The sequence below is a fragment of the Urocitellus parryii genome, chromosome 7, assembly GCF_045843805.1.
Source record: "Urocitellus parryii isolate mUroPar1 chromosome 7, mUroPar1.hap1, whole genome shotgun sequence".
Lineage (NCBI taxonomy): Eukaryota > Metazoa > Chordata > Mammalia > Rodentia > Sciuridae > Urocitellus > Urocitellus parryii.
In genome coordinates, this window is record NC_135537.1 from 179,288,496 (window position 1) to 179,309,037 (window position 20,542).

At 51.6% G+C, this 20,542-nt stretch overlaps 1 protein-coding gene across 1 annotated transcript; it reads right to left on the reverse strand.

The window, feature by feature from the left end:
* Nucleotides 1–720: 720 nt before the first annotated feature.
* St6galnac1 (ST6 N-acetylgalactosaminide alpha-2,6-sialyltransferase 1) lies at nt 721–20,318 on the reverse strand. The gene is made up of 9 exons (XM_026404850.2): nt 20,007–20,318; nt 3,937–4,714; nt 3,179–3,347; nt 2,928–3,099; nt 2,574–2,712; nt 2,220–2,323; nt 1,939–2,028; nt 1,762–1,861; nt 721–1,496 (listed from the first exon to the last, which is right to left on the reverse strand). The coding sequence occupies exons 1-9, from the start codon at nt 20,138–20,140 to the stop codon at nt 1,311–1,313; spliced, it is 1,872 nt and encodes a 623-aa protein (XP_026260635.2). The 5' UTR covers nt 20,141–20,318; the 3' UTR covers nt 721–1,310.
* Nucleotides 20,319–20,542: the final 224 nt, after the last annotated feature.

Consider the following 20,542-nt stretch of genomic DNA (forward strand, 5'->3'; position numbering starts at 1 on the left):
CGTGGAGTCACTGCTGCGGCAGCGCGACGGGTTCTTCTCCCCCATTTCCCCAAACGCCTGCCCAGGCCCGGCCCTGCCCAGATCGGCTGTGTCCACCCTAAACCTCAGCGGCGGTGTGCCCCAGGCGTGTCACCTCCTACCACCTGCGTGGGAGCCGGGAAGCAGAGGCCGGCGCCGCAGGGAACGCGGGCACCAGGGCGCCCGCTGCCGCCGCCTGCCGCGCGGGACTGGCACTGCACCGTTAGAGCACCGCAGATCCCGCCCCGTCGGTACCGGTACCGAGTCCTCTGCCTTTAACCAGCACCTTAGTCTTTGAGGGATCTTTAGAATTCCTCTGGGCTCCAGATCCTCGAGACCGGGCTCCAGAGATCTGGGGAACTGAAATGTCTCTGGCTGCGTTCAGCTCTCAGCCTGGGGGCTGAGTGAGAAAGCAGGTGGTGGGAGGACAGAGGATAAAGGGAAAGGAAAACGAATTCTTTAGAATGAAGTTTTAATCTAATGAACTTTAGATGGAAAAGTTAAAGGGTGAATTTTTAAAGGTTGAGATCATAATTCTCACACAATTGGAAAATAAACATGTCAAAGATTTCATTTACTCATTGATTAACGAAGGAGCCAGTAAGATGTAAAAACTGGTTCAAAGGTGAATCCAAGGATCGGATACAAATTTGGGCACTCAGAAATGTGAAAACGAAGTTGTCAGTAGGTACCAATCTGGTGAGTATCCACGAGGTAACAAGTGCACCCTCACTGTGCAAAGTTTACTTGCATCTCCATGGAGATGAATCATTTATGTCACTGTCAGTTTCCTACAACACAGAGTTGTCAAGTGGCTCAGAGACAGGACATGTACAGACCCTTCAATAATCAGATAACCCCTGGAAAGGGCCTCCAGACAACCTCTGGTTAAATTAAACATTTTACAGTTGCTAAGTAGAAGATCTGCAATTCACACCAGATCTATGCATCTCTGTGAGTTCCAGCCCCTTTTTCTGTGCCCAGCACTCCTGGACAGTGACGAGTGTTTTTCAGCAATGGGTGGTATTGACCACTTACTCTTCCATTTAATTAAAAAAGTCCTTGGCCTCGGGCATTTCCTTTGGACCCTGCAGCAACCTGGTGAAAGATTCCAAAACTTCCACCCATCATTTGTGGTGTTGAGGGAGTTTTCTCCTCTGTGCTGGTGTTCTTGGAAGTCTTAGGGCTTGGAGCCTGGTCCCAGCCCTGGGGAAGTGGCAGGAGAGTCACAAGACCCCCGCCCGCCCTGGGTTCTGGAGTGGGTGAAGAGACTGCTGGGGCCCAGGCTCTGGTCAGTTCTTTGCTGTTTGGGGACGCTGGTACAGCCAGATGATACCTTCGTCATGTAGGCGCTTCCAGACAGCTCTCTCTAACTTGAAGTCATGGTTTATGTAGAAGACCACTCGTTTCCATGTTTTGTCATAGTAGTGATCAGAGAAACGCTCGTGGCCCTCAGTGATGAAGCCATAGGCACTCACCTAGGTAAAGGTCGGAGGAGAAATAGGATCTGTGGTGGCTGTCACCCAGGCTCCTTCACGTGGGCCGACTCTGTGGGGGGGATTATCCTGATTCTCTGCCCGGGGGCCTGGGTGCAGGTGCTTTGGATGCACACATACAGTCGTGCTCGCTGCCCGTCCTGGACAGAGATGTGCACCCGGACCGGCCCCTGTCCTGTGCTGAGCAGGCCTAGAACTAGCCCAGAGCTATACTCCAGTTACTCCTGTTCCTGAAGTGGAGCCTTACCTTGTCACAGAGGTGCAGGGCAGTGAGCAGCAGGAGGGCACCGGTGGTGGGGCGGTATATTCTCCAGTGGGAACCGTCCAGGGTCTTCGACCTCAGAAACCTGTAAAATACCCCAGATCCCCAACTGTCAGGAGGCTGCACGGACGAGAAGCCCCTTTGCTTACTCTCTGCTCTCACCTGTTCTTCATGTACCGGAGAAAGTCTGGATGCAGCAGTAGGTATCTGTCCAATTGCAAGGCTTCCCGGAAAGCTTCCTGGGGCCTGTGCCTGTGGTCAGGGATGATCCATCAGGCTCAGTTACTGGCTCAGTGGGGGCCGAGTCAGGGTCACGGGCATGGCTGGTGCCCATCTCCAGGTGGCAGCCAAGGCTGTCCCCACCTGCCCACCCCTTTGTAGCCATTCACCTCATGGTTCAGCCTGGGGGGGGTGGTGAGGGACAGGAGGAGGGAAGTGGGTACCTGAACCAGAAGAGGCTCTGTCTCTGCAGAGTCTGGTTCAGGAGCAGGGCTTCCAGCCACTCGTAGTCCCGGGTGCCCTCTAGGAAGTGCAGATAGCGGATGTCCTAGAGAGCAAGGACAGCGAGTGACCCTGGGGTACTGCTTGAGGACCGTGGGCTGGGCAGCCTGGCTTTCACACCAGAGTGCCCTCTTGCTCTCTGCTGACCTGGTGTGGATGTCCTCTCTGCCCTTGTCCTTCATGTGAACAGAACCAACCGCAGGCTCTGTCCAGACCCGAGACGCTCATCTCCCCTCTCACCCACGAGTCCCCTATCCAGAGTCTGTGGCCAGGCCAGTTCCTTGCTCTCTGCTCACCTCCCCTACAGGCACGTGCCGGAAACCCCGACTGCCCAGTATGAGAAGGGACTGGGTCAGGGAGAAGGCGGTGAAGCCGTAGAAGGACGTGCGGGTCCCCACGTCCTGTTCATAGCCTTTGATGACAGCTCCACTCAATCTGTACAGAAAGACAAAATGAGAAAGCACTGTGAGCAGAGAAGGGAGGTGCAGGCAGTTGGTGTGGGGGGACGGGGGCCCAGGAAAGGGAGAATGGGGGAGGCAGTGGCTATATACTGGAGAGCCCCGGGTTCCACCTTGTCCAGACAGAGGCATGGGACACCCTGTCAGGTCCCTCGGAGCAGCCCATGTCTGAGCCGGGGTGGGACGCCTTACCGGAACACATAGTCATGGCTGTCTATCTCCTGGCCCACGTGGGAGTTGTTCAGGATGCCCCCGTTGCCCACCACGGCACAAGTGACGCACCGCGTGCTCCCGGTGGGGAGGCCGGCCAGGAGCAGCTGCTGCTGGGGCACGGGAGGGAACCTTGACACCACCTTCTGCACCACTGGAACGAGGAGGGGTGCCTTCAGAGCCCGGTCCTCCCAGGTCTGCTGGCCCCAGCCTCCCTGGGGGTGAGGACTCACAGGAGTGATTGAGCTCCATGAAGCCAAAGGGCGGTGCAAAGTGCTCCAGGCGGTTCCACTCGCTCTGGTTGAAGTGCCTGGAGTCCAGGAAGAGAGTGAGGTTGGGCAGAAAGAGGTTCTGGAGCCACGATGAATTGGCGGCTCTGGTCTTCAGAGAGTCAGGGCAGGTCTGTGTGCAGCAGGACACAGAGGTCAGGAAGCAGAGGCTGGGGAGGGCCTCGGTGGGGAAGGCGCTGCCTCTGTCCCCTCTTCCAGTCCCAGGCTCTGCTGACCTTCCTGTCCCTGGTCTGGGCCCACTGGGGCCCTGAGGGGACCTAGGGAATGGGCATCCTCTGCCCTCAAGGCAGAGGCACCTTGGTGAGTGGGAAAGGAATCGTGTGGCCTGTGTCCGGTGTGCCGTGGTGCAGGGTTCAACTCTGTGTGTGAGCGGACACATCTGAATGCTGCCCCTGGTGCCCGGGCGAGGGAGGATAGAGGTGGGGGTGGCCGAAGAGGCAGCTTGGCTGGGAAGACCAGGCAGAGGTGAGACTTGGTGCTGTCTCCCCTCCTGCCTGACCACCCTCCAGCCGCCTTCGGGACCTGCAGGGAGGGCCCTTCGTCACTCACACTCCTGGTGCCGGGGGAGCAGGACTCTGGGGCCTGCCGTCCCTCCTCCCCCATGTTGGCTGTCATAGGAGGGAGCAGGAGGTGGGCAAGGCGAAGTGGGTGGGTGCTGCCCGGCAGGGGCTCCAGAGCGGGAGCCGGGGGCTGGGACTCACCGTCTGCAGGCTCCCCGTGTCCAGGCTGTATTTTTCCTCAAAATCCCACCGAGGCTCCGACTTGAAGTTGGCGGCCTTGAGTCTCTGGCTTCTTGGCGCGGTGGGGCTTGGGGAAGGGGCAGGCGGGGCGGCCAGGGTGGGCTTCTTCTTGGCCTGGACAGCTGCTGTCGTCCTCGCCCTTGATCCTGTGGTCACGCTCGGTCTCCTCATGGCCCTGGGTGTCGTCGTCACCCTCCGTCTCGTGGTGGCTCTCGGTCTCACCGTCGGCCTTGGTCTGGGTCTCGTGGTGGCTCTGGGTCTCGTGGTGGCTCTGGGTCTCGTCCTCGGTGGTGCTGCTCCTGCGGTGGTCAACTTTTTCTCCCCGATTCCTGGACTGAGCCTCTGGGCTCTAGTTGCCACTTTGCTCTGGGGCGTCCCTGTCCTTGCCAAGGTCAGCTTCCCCTTCTGGGCCTCTCTTCCTCCAGCTGTCTTCTTGTCCTCACTTTGCAGGGCTAGTGCCTCTGTCCTGGTCGAGGCCCTGTCCTTGTCCTGACCTCTTGGTGGCAGTGTGTCCACCTTGGCTGTCTCTTCTTCCTGGCTTGTAGGTGAGGCGGTGCCAGGTGCCCGGTGGGCCTCTGTCCTCCTGCTTTCTGTGGCGCTGCGGGCTGTGGGCCGGGGGTGTGTGTCTGGGGCACGGGTCTCCTTCGCTGACTTTGCAGGGGTGCTCGTCCCCCATCCCATGATGGTCTTTTGTATCAAATCCCGAAACCTTTGTTGAGTGCTCTGTATATACTGATACCTGTGGAAGAGAGAACTTTCAGCAAAGAGTAGAAACAGTTCAGAAGCATGACTAGTGATTACGATCGTGCCTCAGGCCGACTTCAAACTAGTCTCCACAGGAGATGAAGGGGACGGTGTGGCCATCCGCAGAGATCACACTGCGCGCTTTGGCAGTGCACCTGGAGATTGACCTGTGGTCAGGAGAGAGACCTTGGCAACAGCAAGCATTTGGGGTGCTGGCTCCCAGGCTGGACCGCCCTTCCTGCACCTACACCTGGGCCCCAGAGAAGACTGCCATTCTGGCTGTGAGTTGCAAGAATGGAATGGTTCTGTCACCTAATATTTGTGTCATTTGATTAACTTCCTTTTTAAAAAATGAAGCATAGGTAAATAAGTTACATAACATCACTCACAAGGAAGTGGGAGAGGCACATCACACACAGACCAGAGCTGCCAGCCTTCACGTCTTCTTTCTTTCTTTTGAGATGCTGGGGTGGAACCCAGGGTCTTATGCATGCCAGGGAAGCGCTCTGCTCCATCCCCAACCTGAACCCCAGCCCAACTTTGAAAGGTTTGCCTTACAGACTAACTTCAAATATTACTGAGAGCCAAACCCTTAAAAACAAACTTTTGCTTGTTGGCATCATTAGGGAAAAAAATATATTCTCAATGCGTATTTGTCAAAAGCCCACTCTTCATGCCACATCTCACATTAGATGTTGGCGATTGCAGGTGGAAGGCCTGTCCCAGCTGTGAGCAAGAGAAAGCCTAGTAAGAGCCAGGTAGGAGACTCCTGCCTGGGTGTGGGGGCTGATGGAGCCCTTGGGAAGGCTGCCCCGGGGAGCATGGGACCGCTGGTTGGCTGCTACAGGGCAGAGTGGGGGCAGGGATGGAGAGCCACTGGCGTGGTGTGTGGGATCCTGGATTTGGAATTTGCCATTTGTCCACTCGTGCAGGAGGAGCTATCGAAGACTTCCAGATGGGAGGTAGAGAGGGTGCTGAAGGAGGACGGCGCAATCCAAGTTCCATTCCAAAGGCCGTTTCTGGTGGTGGGGGCTAGCGTTGTGGCTCAGTGGTAAAGCGCTTGCCTAGTACGTGTGAAGCACTGGGTTCAATCCTCAGCACCGCTTATAAATAAATGAATAAGCTGGGTGCAGTAGCACATGCCTATAATCCCAGCTGCTCAGGAGACTGAGGAAGGAGGATCAAAAGTTCAAAGCCAGGGCTGGGGATGTGGCTCAAGCGGTAACACACTCACCTGGCATGCATGGGGCACTGGGTTCGATCCTCAGCACCACATAAAAATAAAATAAAGATGTTGTATTCACCGAAAACTGAAAAATAAATATTAAAAAAATTTCTCTCTCTCTCTCTGTCTCTCTCTCTCTTTTTTTTTAAAGAGTTCAAAGCCAGCCTCAGCAACTTAGCAAGGCCCTAAGCAAGTGAGACCCTCTCCCTAAATAAAGTACAAAATGGGGCTGGGGCTGGGGCTCAGTGGTTGTGTGCCCCTGAGTTCAAGCCCTGGTACCCTTATCCCCAAAAATAATAAAATAAAGGTCCATCAACAACTAAAACATGTATTAAATAATTTTAAAAAATAAAAAAGGAAACATATTCAGGATGCCTGGTCTGACTTCTGGCATGCAAGGGTTTAGCTCCAGGAATCATGTTTCCTTTCTGTTTTTGACTTCTACGTGAGACTGTGAGAGGTGTCAGCCACGTACAGGTAACTTGGTTCAGGTGTCCTGGGAGAAACCTGGGTCTCTGACTTGAGGGGCCCCTGCACGACCCAGATGTGTGCAAGGGTTCCTGGGAGCCTTGGGAAGAGCCATGGCCCAGGAGGATTTCCAGGTCCTCAGTTCCTGCTGCTGTGCTCTGTGGCTGACTTTCAGGCCTCCCCACTAGTCCTTTCCCAGGCTCCCTCCTCCTTCTGGAAGTGTTCTTCTGAGCTACGTTTTGTTAACAGACTTACCAAGGCTACCTGGAGGAAAAAAGGAGGAGCATGAAGCCTGCAGCCCTGCAGGCCTGAGCAAGGGTGTGAACACTGGGTCTATTAGCTCACAAGACTGGAGAACTCTCCCGAACTTCCTGGACTCCTGGTTTTCCTATCTGTAAAATGCACTGCTGGGAAAAGGCTTTGGGGAGCATGAACTGACAGCATGGAAAGGCACCTGGCAGAGGATGCAGCCCAACAGATACAAGTTCCCTCCCTTCTTCCCCTCAGGAGATTCAAGGTCAGGTTTGTAGTGGGTCCCAGTTCAGCAAGCACAGCTAGGAGTTTGCTTGCCTGGTTTCTGGTTCCTCAACTCCCCCACCCAGTCCAACAGTCATGCATTCATTGTTTGATTCAGCAGATATTTATTGAGCACTGCACAAGCTACTGGGGCCTCAGCGATGTGCTCAGCCAAACCCAACCTTCCCCATGGAGCCTGAGATATAAAGGGGAAATGACAGATAGTCACACAAATAAGGATCAAATTGTAATTAGGAGCTGTGCTAGGAGAGCCAGGAACTTGGGGGGTGCCCTGGACATCGCTGGACTCCAGCTCTACTTCCTGCAATAATGTTGATACTGAAGCCGAACAGGTGTTGATTCTGTCACATTTTGAGGTGCTTGTGTGTTCAGGGAAATGCCATCTCTCAATGCCATCTTTTTTATTCTGTTACAAACACTGAGGCGGCAGAAGTCACCCTGGCAGCCCTCACATCATGCTGTCATAGTGCCACATCATGCCACATCAGGGCTTATGAAAGGCCTTCTGAATCCAAAAGGAAGTGGATTTAAACAAAAGCATAATAGAATATGAAATATGTACACAGGACACGAGAGAACTCTCACTCAGCAAGCGTTTACCGAATGTCTGTTCTGTGCAAAGTGCTGTGTAGTTACCAGGAGCACAGACCAAATAAGGCATGGTGGACCTTGGACCCATGAAATGTCCAGTAATTGTTATCAGAGGCAGAAGACAAAGGCATCCTTATTCTTGGAGAAATACAGGGCCTGGTTCGAGACAACAGGTGAGGCAAGCAGATGACCTGAGCTAACCTTTCCTCCCAAGGCCTCCCTCCAGGCCAGCCAGCCCTCCTGGGTTCCCCGCCTGCCTTTCTCAGCCAGGAAGACTCACCTCTGCATTTGTCTGGTCTTCCTGGAGGGACACTCTGGGTCCTGACTTTGAAACTCAACTGAGGCCTAAATCCCTTCAGGGCACCATCAAAGGCTGGCCTGGCCTCCTCACTCCAGGGGTCCTGCCTCCTTGGCACCCCTGCACTTTGAATATGCCCTTGTAGAAGGTGCCTCTTCCTTTGTGGTGTGGCCCAGAGGATTCTTTCAAACGTTGGGTAGTTCAGCCCAGGAGGGAGAGGCCCTGGGGCAGGGTTGATGGAAAGGCTAATAGGCTTCAGTCCCGATTCTTTTTCATTTCTCATTTTCTGGCCCTGGGTTCAATCCCCAGCACAAAAAAAAAAAAAAAAAGGAAAAGAAAAGCAAAAATGGGGCTGGAGTTGTGGCTCGTGGTAGAGCACTTGCCTGGCACGTGAGGTCCTGGGTTCAATCCTCAGCACCACATAAAAATAAATAAAAGCTGCATTTACAACTAAAAAATATATTAAAAAAAAAAAAGAAAGAAAAGCAAAAGGGAAACTTATTCCAAGGTCAGTGTCTCAAGGAATCAAGAGCAAGAAGTGGGGGCGGGGGTTGTGGCGCAGTGGTAGAGCAGTGGTAGAGCACCCGCCTAGCACATTCGAAGCCCTGGGTTCTGTCCTCATCACCACACGAAAATAAACAAAGGGTTTTTTTTTTTTTTAAAAAAAAAAAGCAAGACTGGTTGCTCCCCCAGGAGACTGGAACCCGAGTCTCCCTCTGGCTCTGTTCTCACTCCTGCCCCCTCTGCGTTGGTTTCTCTCTCTGTCCATCGAGTCAGCGCTGAGTCTCCCCTCTTCAGCCCGCAGGATGGATGAATGTAGCCACCTGGTAACCCCCGTCCTAGGGGCTTGACTCTTTGCTCCCAGATTTTTAATCTTGGTAGAAGGACTTGGGTTCCATTTCCTACCCACTGGTCTGGGTCACACAGTATGTGACATCCTAGGGTCCACCCTCTGCACAAGAGGATGACCATTTCAAGAGGAAGAGGGGGTATAGGCTGGGCAGACACCCCCGAAGTATCCATTATGAGAGAATACCACTCAGGACACCCCGGAAGACCCAGCTGGTCAGGCTGTTTCCTTGGTGACTCACTTGGTTGATGGAGTGGGAGGGTCGAGAGCTGCAGGATGGAGCTGACACTCACCCACTGTCTGGGCTCTGACAGTTCAGCACAAGCTCCAGCCCCAGCTGTTGGCTTGGTTCATCAGGCGGCTCTGGCAACCAGTGAGGCCCTTGGTGGACTCACCCTAACCCTGCGGCTTTCTCCTCCCCTAGAGGTCTTAGCACCCTTCTTGAGGAACTCTGGTGAATAACGTTTTCCCAGCCTGAACATTTTCCTGGATGTTGCTGTCTGGCCAAGGGTACCTAACAGGCAGCGGCTGGGGAGAGGATGAGGCGGGTGGTCTTCCGCACCGCAGACTGCAGCACGGACAGCTGGCCCTCTGCGTAGCGGTCACACGGCCCCTGAAGAGACACAGCGTCCCTCTCTAGAATCGGTCTGGAGGCAGGAGTGGCCCAGGGACGCCCAGAGAAGACAGTTCTGTCTGCAAATGCTCCGGTTGCTTGAAAACTCGTTGACATTGTGCAGGAAGTCACAGCAGTAATCCAGGGAGTGACATAATTATGTGATTTAAGTTTCAATTATCAATAATTAAACACACCTATGATTGTTAGGTTCACAGGTATTTATACAATCATTTCCTTATTGTTAGACATGGATTTACTGAATGCTAAAGTGGTGTACAGAAGCTGAGTATCCTGTTTTCATTTGCTCAGATCCTGAGCCATGGGCAGGGCTGGGGCAGGAGAGCACTTTTCTATTAAGGGCATCTAGTCCAGAAGGACAGGGGAAATAATTATGGACCACACTTAAGCAAAAAAAAAATAATCATAATAATAATTTCATAATTCTAATCTACTGGGGAGGTAAGAAAAAATATTGCCTTTAATCATCATGAGGCTCATGCAGCTCTATTTGATAAAAGTAGCACATAGAAGAATGTTTCACTGCAGTCTCCTCTCTATTGGTAAAAACATCACCACGGGGAGCTTGGAGGCAAAGAAATGGCAACAGGTTCAAAGTTCATTTATGCCTGAAGTCATAAAGCAACTTGGCAACCCAGCAAGGTTTTCCAAGATTACAGCCTACAGACAATGCAGGATGGGATCCGAGGCTGTGCCAGAGGCTGTCTGAACTGAAGTTTGAGAATACTACCCTGGTCAGTGGTCACCTCTGATGGTGGCAGGAGTGGATTACTTCTGGAGCATAGGAAAGTGGTCAAAAGACTTGTGATTTCCACAGTAGTTCTGTACCTGGGCTCCTGGGAGGGGTCCCAGTCAGCTGGGTGCCATGCCTGTGGTCATGAGTGGCCAGTCACACAAATGGGCGTCCCCTCACATCCTTGAGTCCTGGGCTCTCTAGGCAGTCCTGGTCATCAGCTCTGCCTCTCTGTCCCTCCCTGTGATTCCAGTTCCAGCTGTTTCTCCAGGAAGGGAGGCAGACCCGCCTTGGCTGCTCCTGGGTCACCTGACTCCTGCTGTCCAGCCCTATTCCAGGGGCTGCTCCCGCCCCCTCTCTTAGCCAGACCTGTGGGTTCCAAGACTCCCCTGTGTCCATGTAGCTGTCCCAGTCCCCCCTGGAGTTTGGTGGCTCTCTGGGGTCTCCTTTCCTATCTGAAATGAAAACAGTTCTGCTTTTCCAAGTGGCAAGTGTATTTTCCCTGGAAATCCTGAAAAGTTTTAGATGATTTAGAGGTTTTGAATGATTTTTCAGTGGGCCGCCTCCATGGCTAAAAGCTGTACAACTGCCTACATTACCTTTGTGGGTTGAAACTTTGCTGGAAATCCGTGTCTTGTTATTCTGAGTGTTCTTTTTCAGGTCAGAGCTCGTTCATTTGGAGAGTTACTAAGGGGATGATGTACCAGGGGAAGAGGAAACGTTCAGAGGAAACCTTTTTAAAAATAAAAATTGTTTCAGTTGTAGTGGACACAATACCTTTTATTTTTACGTGGTGCTGAGGATCTCTAGCCCAGTGCCTCGCACATGCTAGGCGAGCGCTCTACAGCTGAGCCACAACCCCAGACCCCAGAGGGAACTTTTGTTTGCTATGAACCCTTCAATTACAGAAGGGGAGATACTAATGGGGACAGAAGAGGAAGAAAAGAAAAAAATTCAGAGGAGAAAATGAGGAAGCCATTCCCGAAGCACACCCAGCCTAGGGCTCCCCAGGCGCTCTCTGGGATGCCCGTCTCCTCCCTGGACTCACGGGGCCAGAATGACAGTGAGTTGGTTTGGAAGTTGGGTGTCCTCTGTCTGTAAAACATACCTCCTGTCCTCCTGCAGGGCTCGCCCCTGACTCCCAGGCCTGAATATTGTGAGAGTTTAGGAGAAGAGGCAGAGTAGGGGTGGTGGTGGGCGGGACCAAGCCATCCAGGGAGGAGGAGTTTTAAGCAACAATGGCAGAGACGGGGCAAGAGTCAGACACAGGGTCTTCAGTACATGGTGCTGGGAAAGCTGGATATCCACACAGGGAAGAACGAAACGCCACCCTCCTCCCTTACCAGGTACACAAGCCAACTGACAGCCAATCGATGGAAGTAGCCGGTGGCACAAATCCTGCCTAACGTGCCTCGGGCCCTGGGAGCCACCCCCAGCACTGGGGAAAAGGGGAAAGGATCAAAGACCTAAAACCTGAAGCTGCTGGAAGAAAACATATGGGACATGTTTTAAGACATTGTTCTGGGCGATTAATTTTTTGGATAAGACCCCAAAGGTACAGATGACAAAGACACAAACAGACAAGTGGCATTATATCAAACTTAATATAGGGGGCTGGGGCTGAGGCTCAGTGGCAGAGCGCTTCCTAGCATGATGAGGCACTGTGTTCGACTCTCAGCACCACATATAAATAAATGAATAAAATAAAAGGTTCGTCAACATCTGAAAAAAATTAAAATATGCTCTGCACACAAAGGAAACCATCAATGGAGCGCAGAGATGACATACAGAATGGGAGGAAATACTGGAAACTATCCATCTGACAAGGGATTAACATCCACAGAAGAAGACAAGGTACTCAAACGGCAGCAAGAATGAGAATCATCACTTGAAAATAGCAAATGATCTGAACAGACATTTCTCAAAAGAAGGTACACAAACGGCCAAATAGGTGAAAAATTGCTGAATGTCATTGATGATGAGGAATGCAAACAAAACAGAGGTGATCTCAGCCCAGTTTGGATGGCTATAATAAAAAAGGCAAAAGATCACCGCCTGCAGCGTGGACGGATTCCCCTTTACAGAGAACCGTCTGAAGGCTCCTCAGCCAACTACAAATACCGCACCATAGAATCCAGCCCAAGGAACTGAGATCTGTGCCATCAGAGACCTGCGCTCCACGTCCACTGGGTGTCAGGTAAGTGAAATCAGCCAGGCACGGAAGATACACGTGTTCTCACCACGGGAAGCTTCAGAAGCTGATTTCATAGAGAGCAGAGTAGTGCTCAGTAGTGGGAGGAAGCATGGCCAGAGATGGACACCAAAATGCCACTAGATGGGAGGAGTGAGGAGGAGGAGTGAGGAGTGAGTTCCAGTGTCCACAGCATGGGACCACTGGTTGGCAATGACATATATATTGTAAAGGGCTCAAAGAGAGCTGTTTGAAGGTTCCAACACAAAATCGTGATACATCCTGCCTGGCCAGGTGCTGGGGGCAAGTCACCAAACCCTTGAGCCTCCATTTCCTTATGCATTAAATGGGATTCTTAATACCTGTCTCATAAAACTTACGATCCAATGTAAAGAAGGCACTTTCTTTTCCTTTCTTTTTTTCTTTCCACATTTTTTATTGGTGCCTTATAGACGTGCAAAATGATGTGATCTGTTGTTACAGATCCATGCATATCCATATATGCTCACAGGATGACGGCATGATTTGGACTTTTATTACCTTGCTGTACTAAGGTAGGCTGGTCAAACTGGGACAGTTGTCAGTGCTGGGATGACACAGTGACAGATGCCCAATCAGCTTCCCTTTGGGTTGCCATGTCCAGGGAGGACACTTGAAAGGGATGATCAGCCCAAGGCTGGGGGTAAACAATCTGTCATGGACAGCACTTAACCTCTTCAAGTTGAGAGGTCAGAGGACAGCAGGTCAGCCATGTTATTCAGAAACGTGGGGTCAGTGCCAAAAGACACAGCAGGATAGTGGAGTAGGAGCCTTGGGGATCAGGGTCCTGGGGTGGGAGGTTGGCCTCCGCGTGGCAGCCTTGGTCTTTAGAACTGTGCACGTCTTGTGAAGAAACATGAAATATTGAGGATCGGGGCTGGGGTTGTGGTTCAGCGGTAGAGCGTTCGCCTAGCACATGCGAGGCCTTGGGTTTGATCCTCGGCACCACATTAAAAAAAATGAATGAATAAATAAAGGTATTTTAAAAAGTTCAAAAAAATATTGAGGAGAAAAACTGAAAACAAAATGAGACATTGAAAATCCCATGAGAATTAGAAAGCCCCAGGCAATGTTTATTTGGCCAATATTTTCTTAAATGACTGGCCATATGCCCAGCATAGGATGTCTGTTAGGGACCAACAGCCGGGTCACCCATCTTAGAAGCTCAGCCTACCAGGGAGACGGACATGAATATCCACAGCTGCAACAGGTGTCACAGGCAGGATGGCCTCAGTCACATGTGTGGGGGCGGTGGGGACGACTCGGGAAGACAGCTCTGTCTGGGAGGCCTCTGCAATGGGAAGTGACACCCAAATTGAGCCTTTTTTCTCCTGAGTTCAGAAGTGAGGGAGGAAATGTGTGCTCACTGCAGACGCAGGGGTGTCAATATCCTATCACCCCATCCTCTGCAAGAACACACTGTTAGTCCCGCAGGCGTGAGCCTCCAGGTCCCTGTCCTGTGCAGTTGTCTAGTGTTCTGGAATGTTATTTAACTATTTTCCTCCCTGCACCCCCTCACCTCCCCTAGCAGTTAAGAGTCTGTTCCATGTTCAAAATTTGGTGAAATAAGGCCCAGGGTTGTGGCTCAGCGGTAGAGCGCTCGCCTAGCCTGTGGGAGGCCCTGGGTTCCATCCTCAGCACCACGTACAAATAAATTTTTTTAAAAAAATTTTAAAATTGGTGAAATACATAAAATGTCTTGGAGAAGTTAGGAGGGAGGAAGACTTACTACTTCCCACTGCCATTGTCCCTTCCCTGGAAAGACTTGCTCTGGTTGGGGGAGGGGGGAGAGAAGGGAGAGCAGAGACAGGAGAGAGATCTGTGTTCAGGGGATCAGAGGCCACTATCCCCTGTGGCAGTGATCTGGGGGTCTGACACTTCCCCAGAAAGGAAATGGCTGCATGCAGAGCCTTGGGAGATGGGACCACAGACAGTCCAAGCCAGGTGGACCTGGGGGGAGCCCAGGGACAGGGGCAGTACTGCTTGGCAGCAGCTCCACCAGGGGCTAAGAGTCTGCTGCCCTCCCATGCTTGGCACCACTTCAGGTCCTGGAGCCCTTGGCAACATCCTGGGATGGGCCAGAGGGGGAAGAACCACTGGTGAGGTTAACTTCTCCTGCCGCCTGGAGAGGCCCAGAATTGGAAATCAGGAGGTCCCAGAAAATAAGGTTGTGTTTCTTATTCCAAAACAAATTAAAATGGAAAGCAGACTCCATGGATGTGTTTTTAAAGCTTACTGTCAATCATCCTCTCTAACATATCTGTAACATATCTTCCTATCTGTACCGTCCCTGCTCGGGTATCCTGAACTCTGACCCCGTAACTGTCCCCCATCATCCAGGACATCCAGTGGCAGAGTAACCTGCATCGAGCACAGACTTGAGCAAGCCATCCCGAGCTCTTAGAGTTCTATAGCCTAGAATAACGTCTGTAAATACTTTGGCCTGCTATTTAAGGGCAGGAGTTTCTTCTTTCATCAACAAGCATTTATCTATGCTCCTGTGCTGTTGTTCAGGACATGCTCAAAATGCCGAGGAAATAGAGACGAATAAGAGGCTGCCCACAAGAAATGCGTGCTCTGGTGGGAGACGAAACAAAACTCTGGGTTTGTTGAACCTGAGGAGCTGAAGGGCAGAGCCTGGTGTTGGGGCTGAGAGTCCGGACGGCAGCCAGCTTGCCTGGGATGCATTTGTGACCAGACTGTCCTGGGCACGTTATTTTCTCTGTAACAGGGAGTGGTGGTGATGACGTATCTATCTAAAAAACCTAATGCAGAACCGCCGTGCCTCTGAGACCAGGCCTGGCACACAGCAAGGGCCGCACTGGCGCTGGTTGATCAGCCACCGACGACTCCCTCCTGAGCATTCTGGGCCACCGCTCACACTGTTCCCTTGGTTTGCATTGTCCCTGATGGCTGAAATGTCACACAGTCATTAGGCTTCTCCGTGTTGTTCTCACTCCGACTCCCCCTTGGACTTGGTCCTCCCTGTCTGCTCGTGGCACTTGTCACTTGTCCTGCCCGCCGCCTTCTTTGTAGTCTGTCGCTTTCTTTAGACTTTGCATCTCTTGAGAGTCAACACACAAGGGAGATAGTGGAAGAATGGCATTTGGAGCCAAAGTCCCCTAATTTCAAGTATCTGTTTTGCTATTTTCTGGTTGGGTGGAATCAGCGTTGACCTTTTTGAGCCTCATATTTGAGATCTTTCAGAAAGAATAAATACCCTGATGTTGGCTGTCTACCAAGGAGTACACAGACAGCTCCTGGGTAGAGGGTGCTCTGGAAACATCTCCAGGTCTGAAATGTTAATGATGTATCCTGAAAGTGGTTGTCGACACCTTGATTTTGACCCTCATAAATTAAGGTAAGCTTTTTAAAACTCCCTTTTATGTCTGTTTTTTTTTTTTTTTTTTTTTGGTTCTGGGAATTGGATCCAGGGGCACTCTACCACTGAGCCACATCCCCAGCCATTTTTAATAAGTTTTATTTTTAGAGAGGACCTCACTAAGTTGCCAAGGTTGGCCTTGAACCTGTGATCCTCCTGCCCCAGCCTCCTGAGTAGCTGGGATCACAGGTGTGTGCCATTGTGCCTGGATTGTGTCTGGTTTTACTGTTACCCTCGTCCCAGAAGCACTGTGGGACCAAGACTGAGGAGGGTGGACCGTGGCCAGTCTCTAAGGTGCAAAGCTTGTGGTCACGTTTGCCTCTTCCACTCTGCCTCCTGTTCCTTTGACATGCCTCTCGATGTCCCCTTTCTTCCTGCTCCCGGATTCCCTTCGCCTTGAGATTCAGCGGTTAGTGTCCCCCTGTTGGACTTTGTGTCAGGGTCATTTGCTTGGGAACTCTCTCTGAATCCCACCCTAGGTTGACACTGCTGGCCAGGCCAAGATGGCACCCACTCCACCTTCGCACCACCCAGTTCACCTCTAACGGCCTTCACATACCAGTCTCCTGAGGCCACCGCTGCCCGCATGCCCCGTGCAGCAAGCCTCTGTCCCCACCCTGCTGCAGGGCCGCTGCTGCCCAGGGCCAGCCCTTCGCTGCTCTGGGGCCAGTTGGCTCTGGCTCGTCAAGGCCAGAGGACTTGTTTTAGGTCAGCTCCTTGTTTGTGGATTTCCTCACCCACACGCCTTTCCCCCGTCCCTCATCTGAGCCCTGCTCCTCTCCAGTGCCACATCCTCTGAGAATCCTTCAACAGAGAATCTCCAGGGAGTCTCTTCCAGGGACTCCGTATGGCACTTGGTTCTTCTGTTAACCATTTGGGAACTTAATTATGTAAACGGTTTATTGAGCAGCATAATATGTTCCCTTTTTCCCATTCCTTAATGGAAACGGGAATGACTCCAAAATGTTATAGTCACTTTTGAGGCTGAAAATTCAGTCTTAGGAGGCTGAGGGGGTAGCTCAGTGGCAGAGCATGGCTTAGCATGTGCAGGGCCTGGGTTCACAGGACCAAAACAAAACAACCAACCAAAACACCCGAGACTCGGTCTAAGAAAAATTACGATATAATCTGTCTCCTCTCCCCCGCTCTCTGTCTCTCGTCCTCCCTCGCTCTCTCTCAGGTCTCTGATCTCCTGGGGAGCTCCAGGTGTCCTACATGTGGTTCAGAGCTCCTCTCCTGTCCCCCTCGCAGCCAAACCAGAGCTACAACCCTCCCAGCTGCAGGTAGGGATGGGGAGACGGGGATGAGATGAGGGAGCAAGGGAGCGGGCCGCAAGATCATGGCCAGGCAGGAGAGCTCTGCCCCTCTTTCTTTCCTTCTGTGGCGTTGGCTGGGATGGAGCCCGGGGCCGTGCAGGTGCTGGGCCCATGCTCTACCTCTGGGCGGAGGCCCGGGCTGCCCCCTCTGTCAAGGCTCAGCTCTTCTGACCTTGGCCTTATTACTTGAGTGCCCACCTGCTGCTGTGTGTTGGGGAGGTGTCTCTGCTCACCCCGAGGCTCCGTCAGCCTCTGTTTGATGGCAGGGACCTGCTGACCTGGTCTCGCTGTCAGTAAGCATGGCTCTTCTCCAGGAGGGGCCTTCCTGGCCTGACCCCTGCTGCCCCTGGCAGCCGTCAGCATTTCCACACTTTTCCTGGGGTGAGTGGTCTCATTACTTGGCTCCAGAAAGTAGCCGGGCAGTTTCAAGGCTCTGATCCCCATCCCTGTAGCACACGTGCCACAGGAATGACTGGGACGGGCAGTGTGGCTCCGTCATCTTCCCCACACATCACCCCGCCCTGAGTCACAGTGGCCTTTGGCCTTCAGAAACCTCTAGAGCAGACATCTCCTGGCCACTAACCTCTGTCCTTTAACTCCTGGGGAAGGTGGCCAGGAGCCCTGTCACCAGCGGCCGTTCATCTGCAGGCCAGTGTCACCTTGCAGGGCTCCCCAGGAGAGCTGACCTGCTCTAGCATCTTGTCCCCTCACTATCTTACTTAAGCTTGATGGATTTGGGTTTTGCTGATAAGAATCAAGAGTCCTGGAGAATGTTCATGTTCATGTTCAATTCTGCAGGATTAACTTATTCAACATAAAGGGGAAAATGCAGGAATATTAGTAGAAAATTAAAAAGAAAACTTGTATGATTTTGGGGTAGGACTTGTTTTCCTAAAAATTGCACAAAATGCCCAGTGAGCATAAAGGAAAAGATTTACTACATAAATATTACTTCTGTATGAGATCCAATATCACAAACACGGAATAAACATTGGGCCAAAGGCAACATTTGAAGCATTGTAACATATAAGTCAGAAAAGAATTAATATGCCCAATACATGGGAATCTCTTACAAATAGGAAAAAGAAATAATTTACTTAAAAAAAAAAGAGCAAACAATATGAACAGAGCATTCATGGAAAAATACAAATGATTCTGCTACTCGGGAGACTGAGGCAAGAGGATCGCAAGTTCAAAGTCAGACTCAGCAACTTAGCAATACCCCGTCTTTAAATTAACTTTAAAAAAAAAGGGGGGGTGCCGACGGAGGCGGTGGCCGGGACTGTGGCCCAGAGGTAAAGCACCTCTGGGTTCAATCCCTGGTACCAAAACAGAAAAGTACAAATGGTTAACAACTTTAAAAAGAGCCTTAGCTTCCCCAATAAACTGGTAAATGAAAATTTTAAAAAGAAGCACACTTTCGACTATAGAATGGAAACCCCCAAAGCATTAAAACTCTCTGGGGTTGCCACATCTGGCCGAGAGCTGACCTCCTCGCCCCCTAGTGTTGCCTTTGGGGAAAATGCTTTGACGTCTCCATTAACGTTTCTTATGGCTGTAATCATTGTCTTGGCAATCCAATTGCAAGAAATCCCTCTACAGAAACGCTATGGAAATGTACAAAAGGAAGTGAAAAATGAGTGACAATCCGGTTGCCCACCCCTACGTCCAATACCCCTGTGCTAATCAGTAGGGCTTGGCTAAAGAAACCCTATCAGTTCTGCAAAATGCTACGCAGCTATGAAAAAGAAGGGAGTGGGAGTGGGGCTGGGTGTTATCTCAAGGCAGAGCGCTTGCCCAGCATGCATGAGGCCCTGGGTTCCATCCCAGCACCACAAAATAAATAAATAAATAAATAAATGATAATAATAAGTAGTAGTCTGTGAATCAATAACATGGAAAAATGTCTACCATAAGCGTGATTTTAAAATTTCCCTGTAGCCAGGCCTTGAAAGCCTGTAATGCAGCTACTCAGGAGGCCAAGGCAGAAGGATCGAAAGTGTGAAACCAGCCTGGGTAACATAGTGAGATCCTGTCTCAAAATCAAAAGGGCTGGGGAAGTGGCTCAGTGGTAGAGCACCTGGGTTTAGTCTTCAGTACTGAAAAAAAAATAATTGTCCTGTGGCACAGTAAGTGTGGTGGGATACATAGATGAAGGTGTTACATAGCATAAGGGAGACATACATGGGATTCAGGATGAGAATACCTGGGTTTAAATCCTGGCCCTGAGACGTTCTAGCAGTGTGATTTAGGTGACTCAGCTTAGCTCTCGGTGTCTCAGCATCCTCATAATAACGAGAATTAGTTAATGAACATAAAGCATTTAGCACACAGTAATGCTGTGGAAGTGTGAGCTGTAATCGTAACACCAACGTATTAACAGTGATCAGATGTGGGGTGTCACAGGGTGACCTTCACTTCCTGCCTCTCTTCTCTGTATTATTTTTAACTCTATGCAAAACCAAAAGAAGAAAAAAAAAATTGAGTCTGGAAGGAAAAGGGCCTCTCCCTGCCAGAGGGTATTTATTTTCTAAGAAAAATGACTCTTTTTGGAGGACCAACTTGGGGCACAGAATCAGAGCTGCCTCCCTCAGTGGAAGCTCCGTTTCACTGACAGACTTCTCGGGGTGGCATGGTTTTAAACAAATGGAACAGCTGGGACGCGTCTGTGGCTCTCGGCCTGTGAGAGCCAACGCTGAGGCTGCTGGCCTTACTCACAGTCCCAGAGGGGAGCTCATCCCATTTCCACCTGTGCTCTCTGCTGACCGCTCCCTGAGTTCTCAGCTCCCGCCTCCCTTTCTGCCCCACAGGAGCCGGGTGGCGTCCCTGGACCTTGGTTCTTCCACTGCCACTATCTCCTCCATCTCCCTAGGGTCCGTTTCCCTCGGGTCTTCCCGACCAGTGGTTCTTGACATCTCTGATCTGACACCTTCACAGTGGCTCAGAGGTCCCAAGGCTCCCTGGGCTACAGTTTTCAGTCTCCCTCAGGGGACAGGAGGAACCTGGAAGGGAGCGACTCTTACCTGGAAGGCTTCGTGCTGGGCTCCTTAATGAAGGAAGGCAGGGTGAGGAGGAAGAAGATCAGCGCAGCCACAAGCAAGGGCCACACTTGGCCCAGGCGCCTGAGTCGACTGAGTCTCCGTGGGCAGGACCTCATGCTGGTGAGTGGGGCCCTATGGGAGATTTCTCCATATCCTGGGGCTGGATGTGAACAGGGACGGGCTCCCCGCCCAGGCCTCCGGTCAGGGAGTGTGTACCCCGTCTTCACCGGGAGCCACTGTGGTGAGTGCGGAGGCTATCAGTCTCTGCCAGGGGAAGAGGAACCGCCTTCGCTGCTTTATGAAGGCTTATAGGCTGGCGTGGCTGCAAGGAAGAGAAACTCCTTTTGTTCAAACAAGTTCACCTTCCTTTTCTGTCTCTGAAGCCAATTTCTGAATGCAGAGCTTCGAGAGGACTACATCCATGAGAAGCAAGCACACTTTATCAAGTTCCTTGATCTGATCGCCTCATTCCCAAATGGGAAAAGCAGAGGCCCGTGCCTCTGGGCTGTCCCAAGGAC

Coding starts and splice junctions, on each gene's coding strand:
- St6galnac1 (XM_026404850.2), bottom strand. CDS start 20,140: ATGAGGTCCTGCCCACGGAGACTCAGTCGACTCAGGCGCCTGGGCCAA. Junction 3,100..3,178: donor CATGGAGCTCAATCACTCCT/GTGAGTCCTCAC, acceptor TCCTCGTTCCAG/TGGTGCAGAAGGTGGTGTCA. Junction 1,862..1,938: donor CTCCGGTACATGAAGAACAG/GTGAGAGCAGAG, acceptor GGTATTTTACAG/GTTTCTGAGGTCGAAGACCC.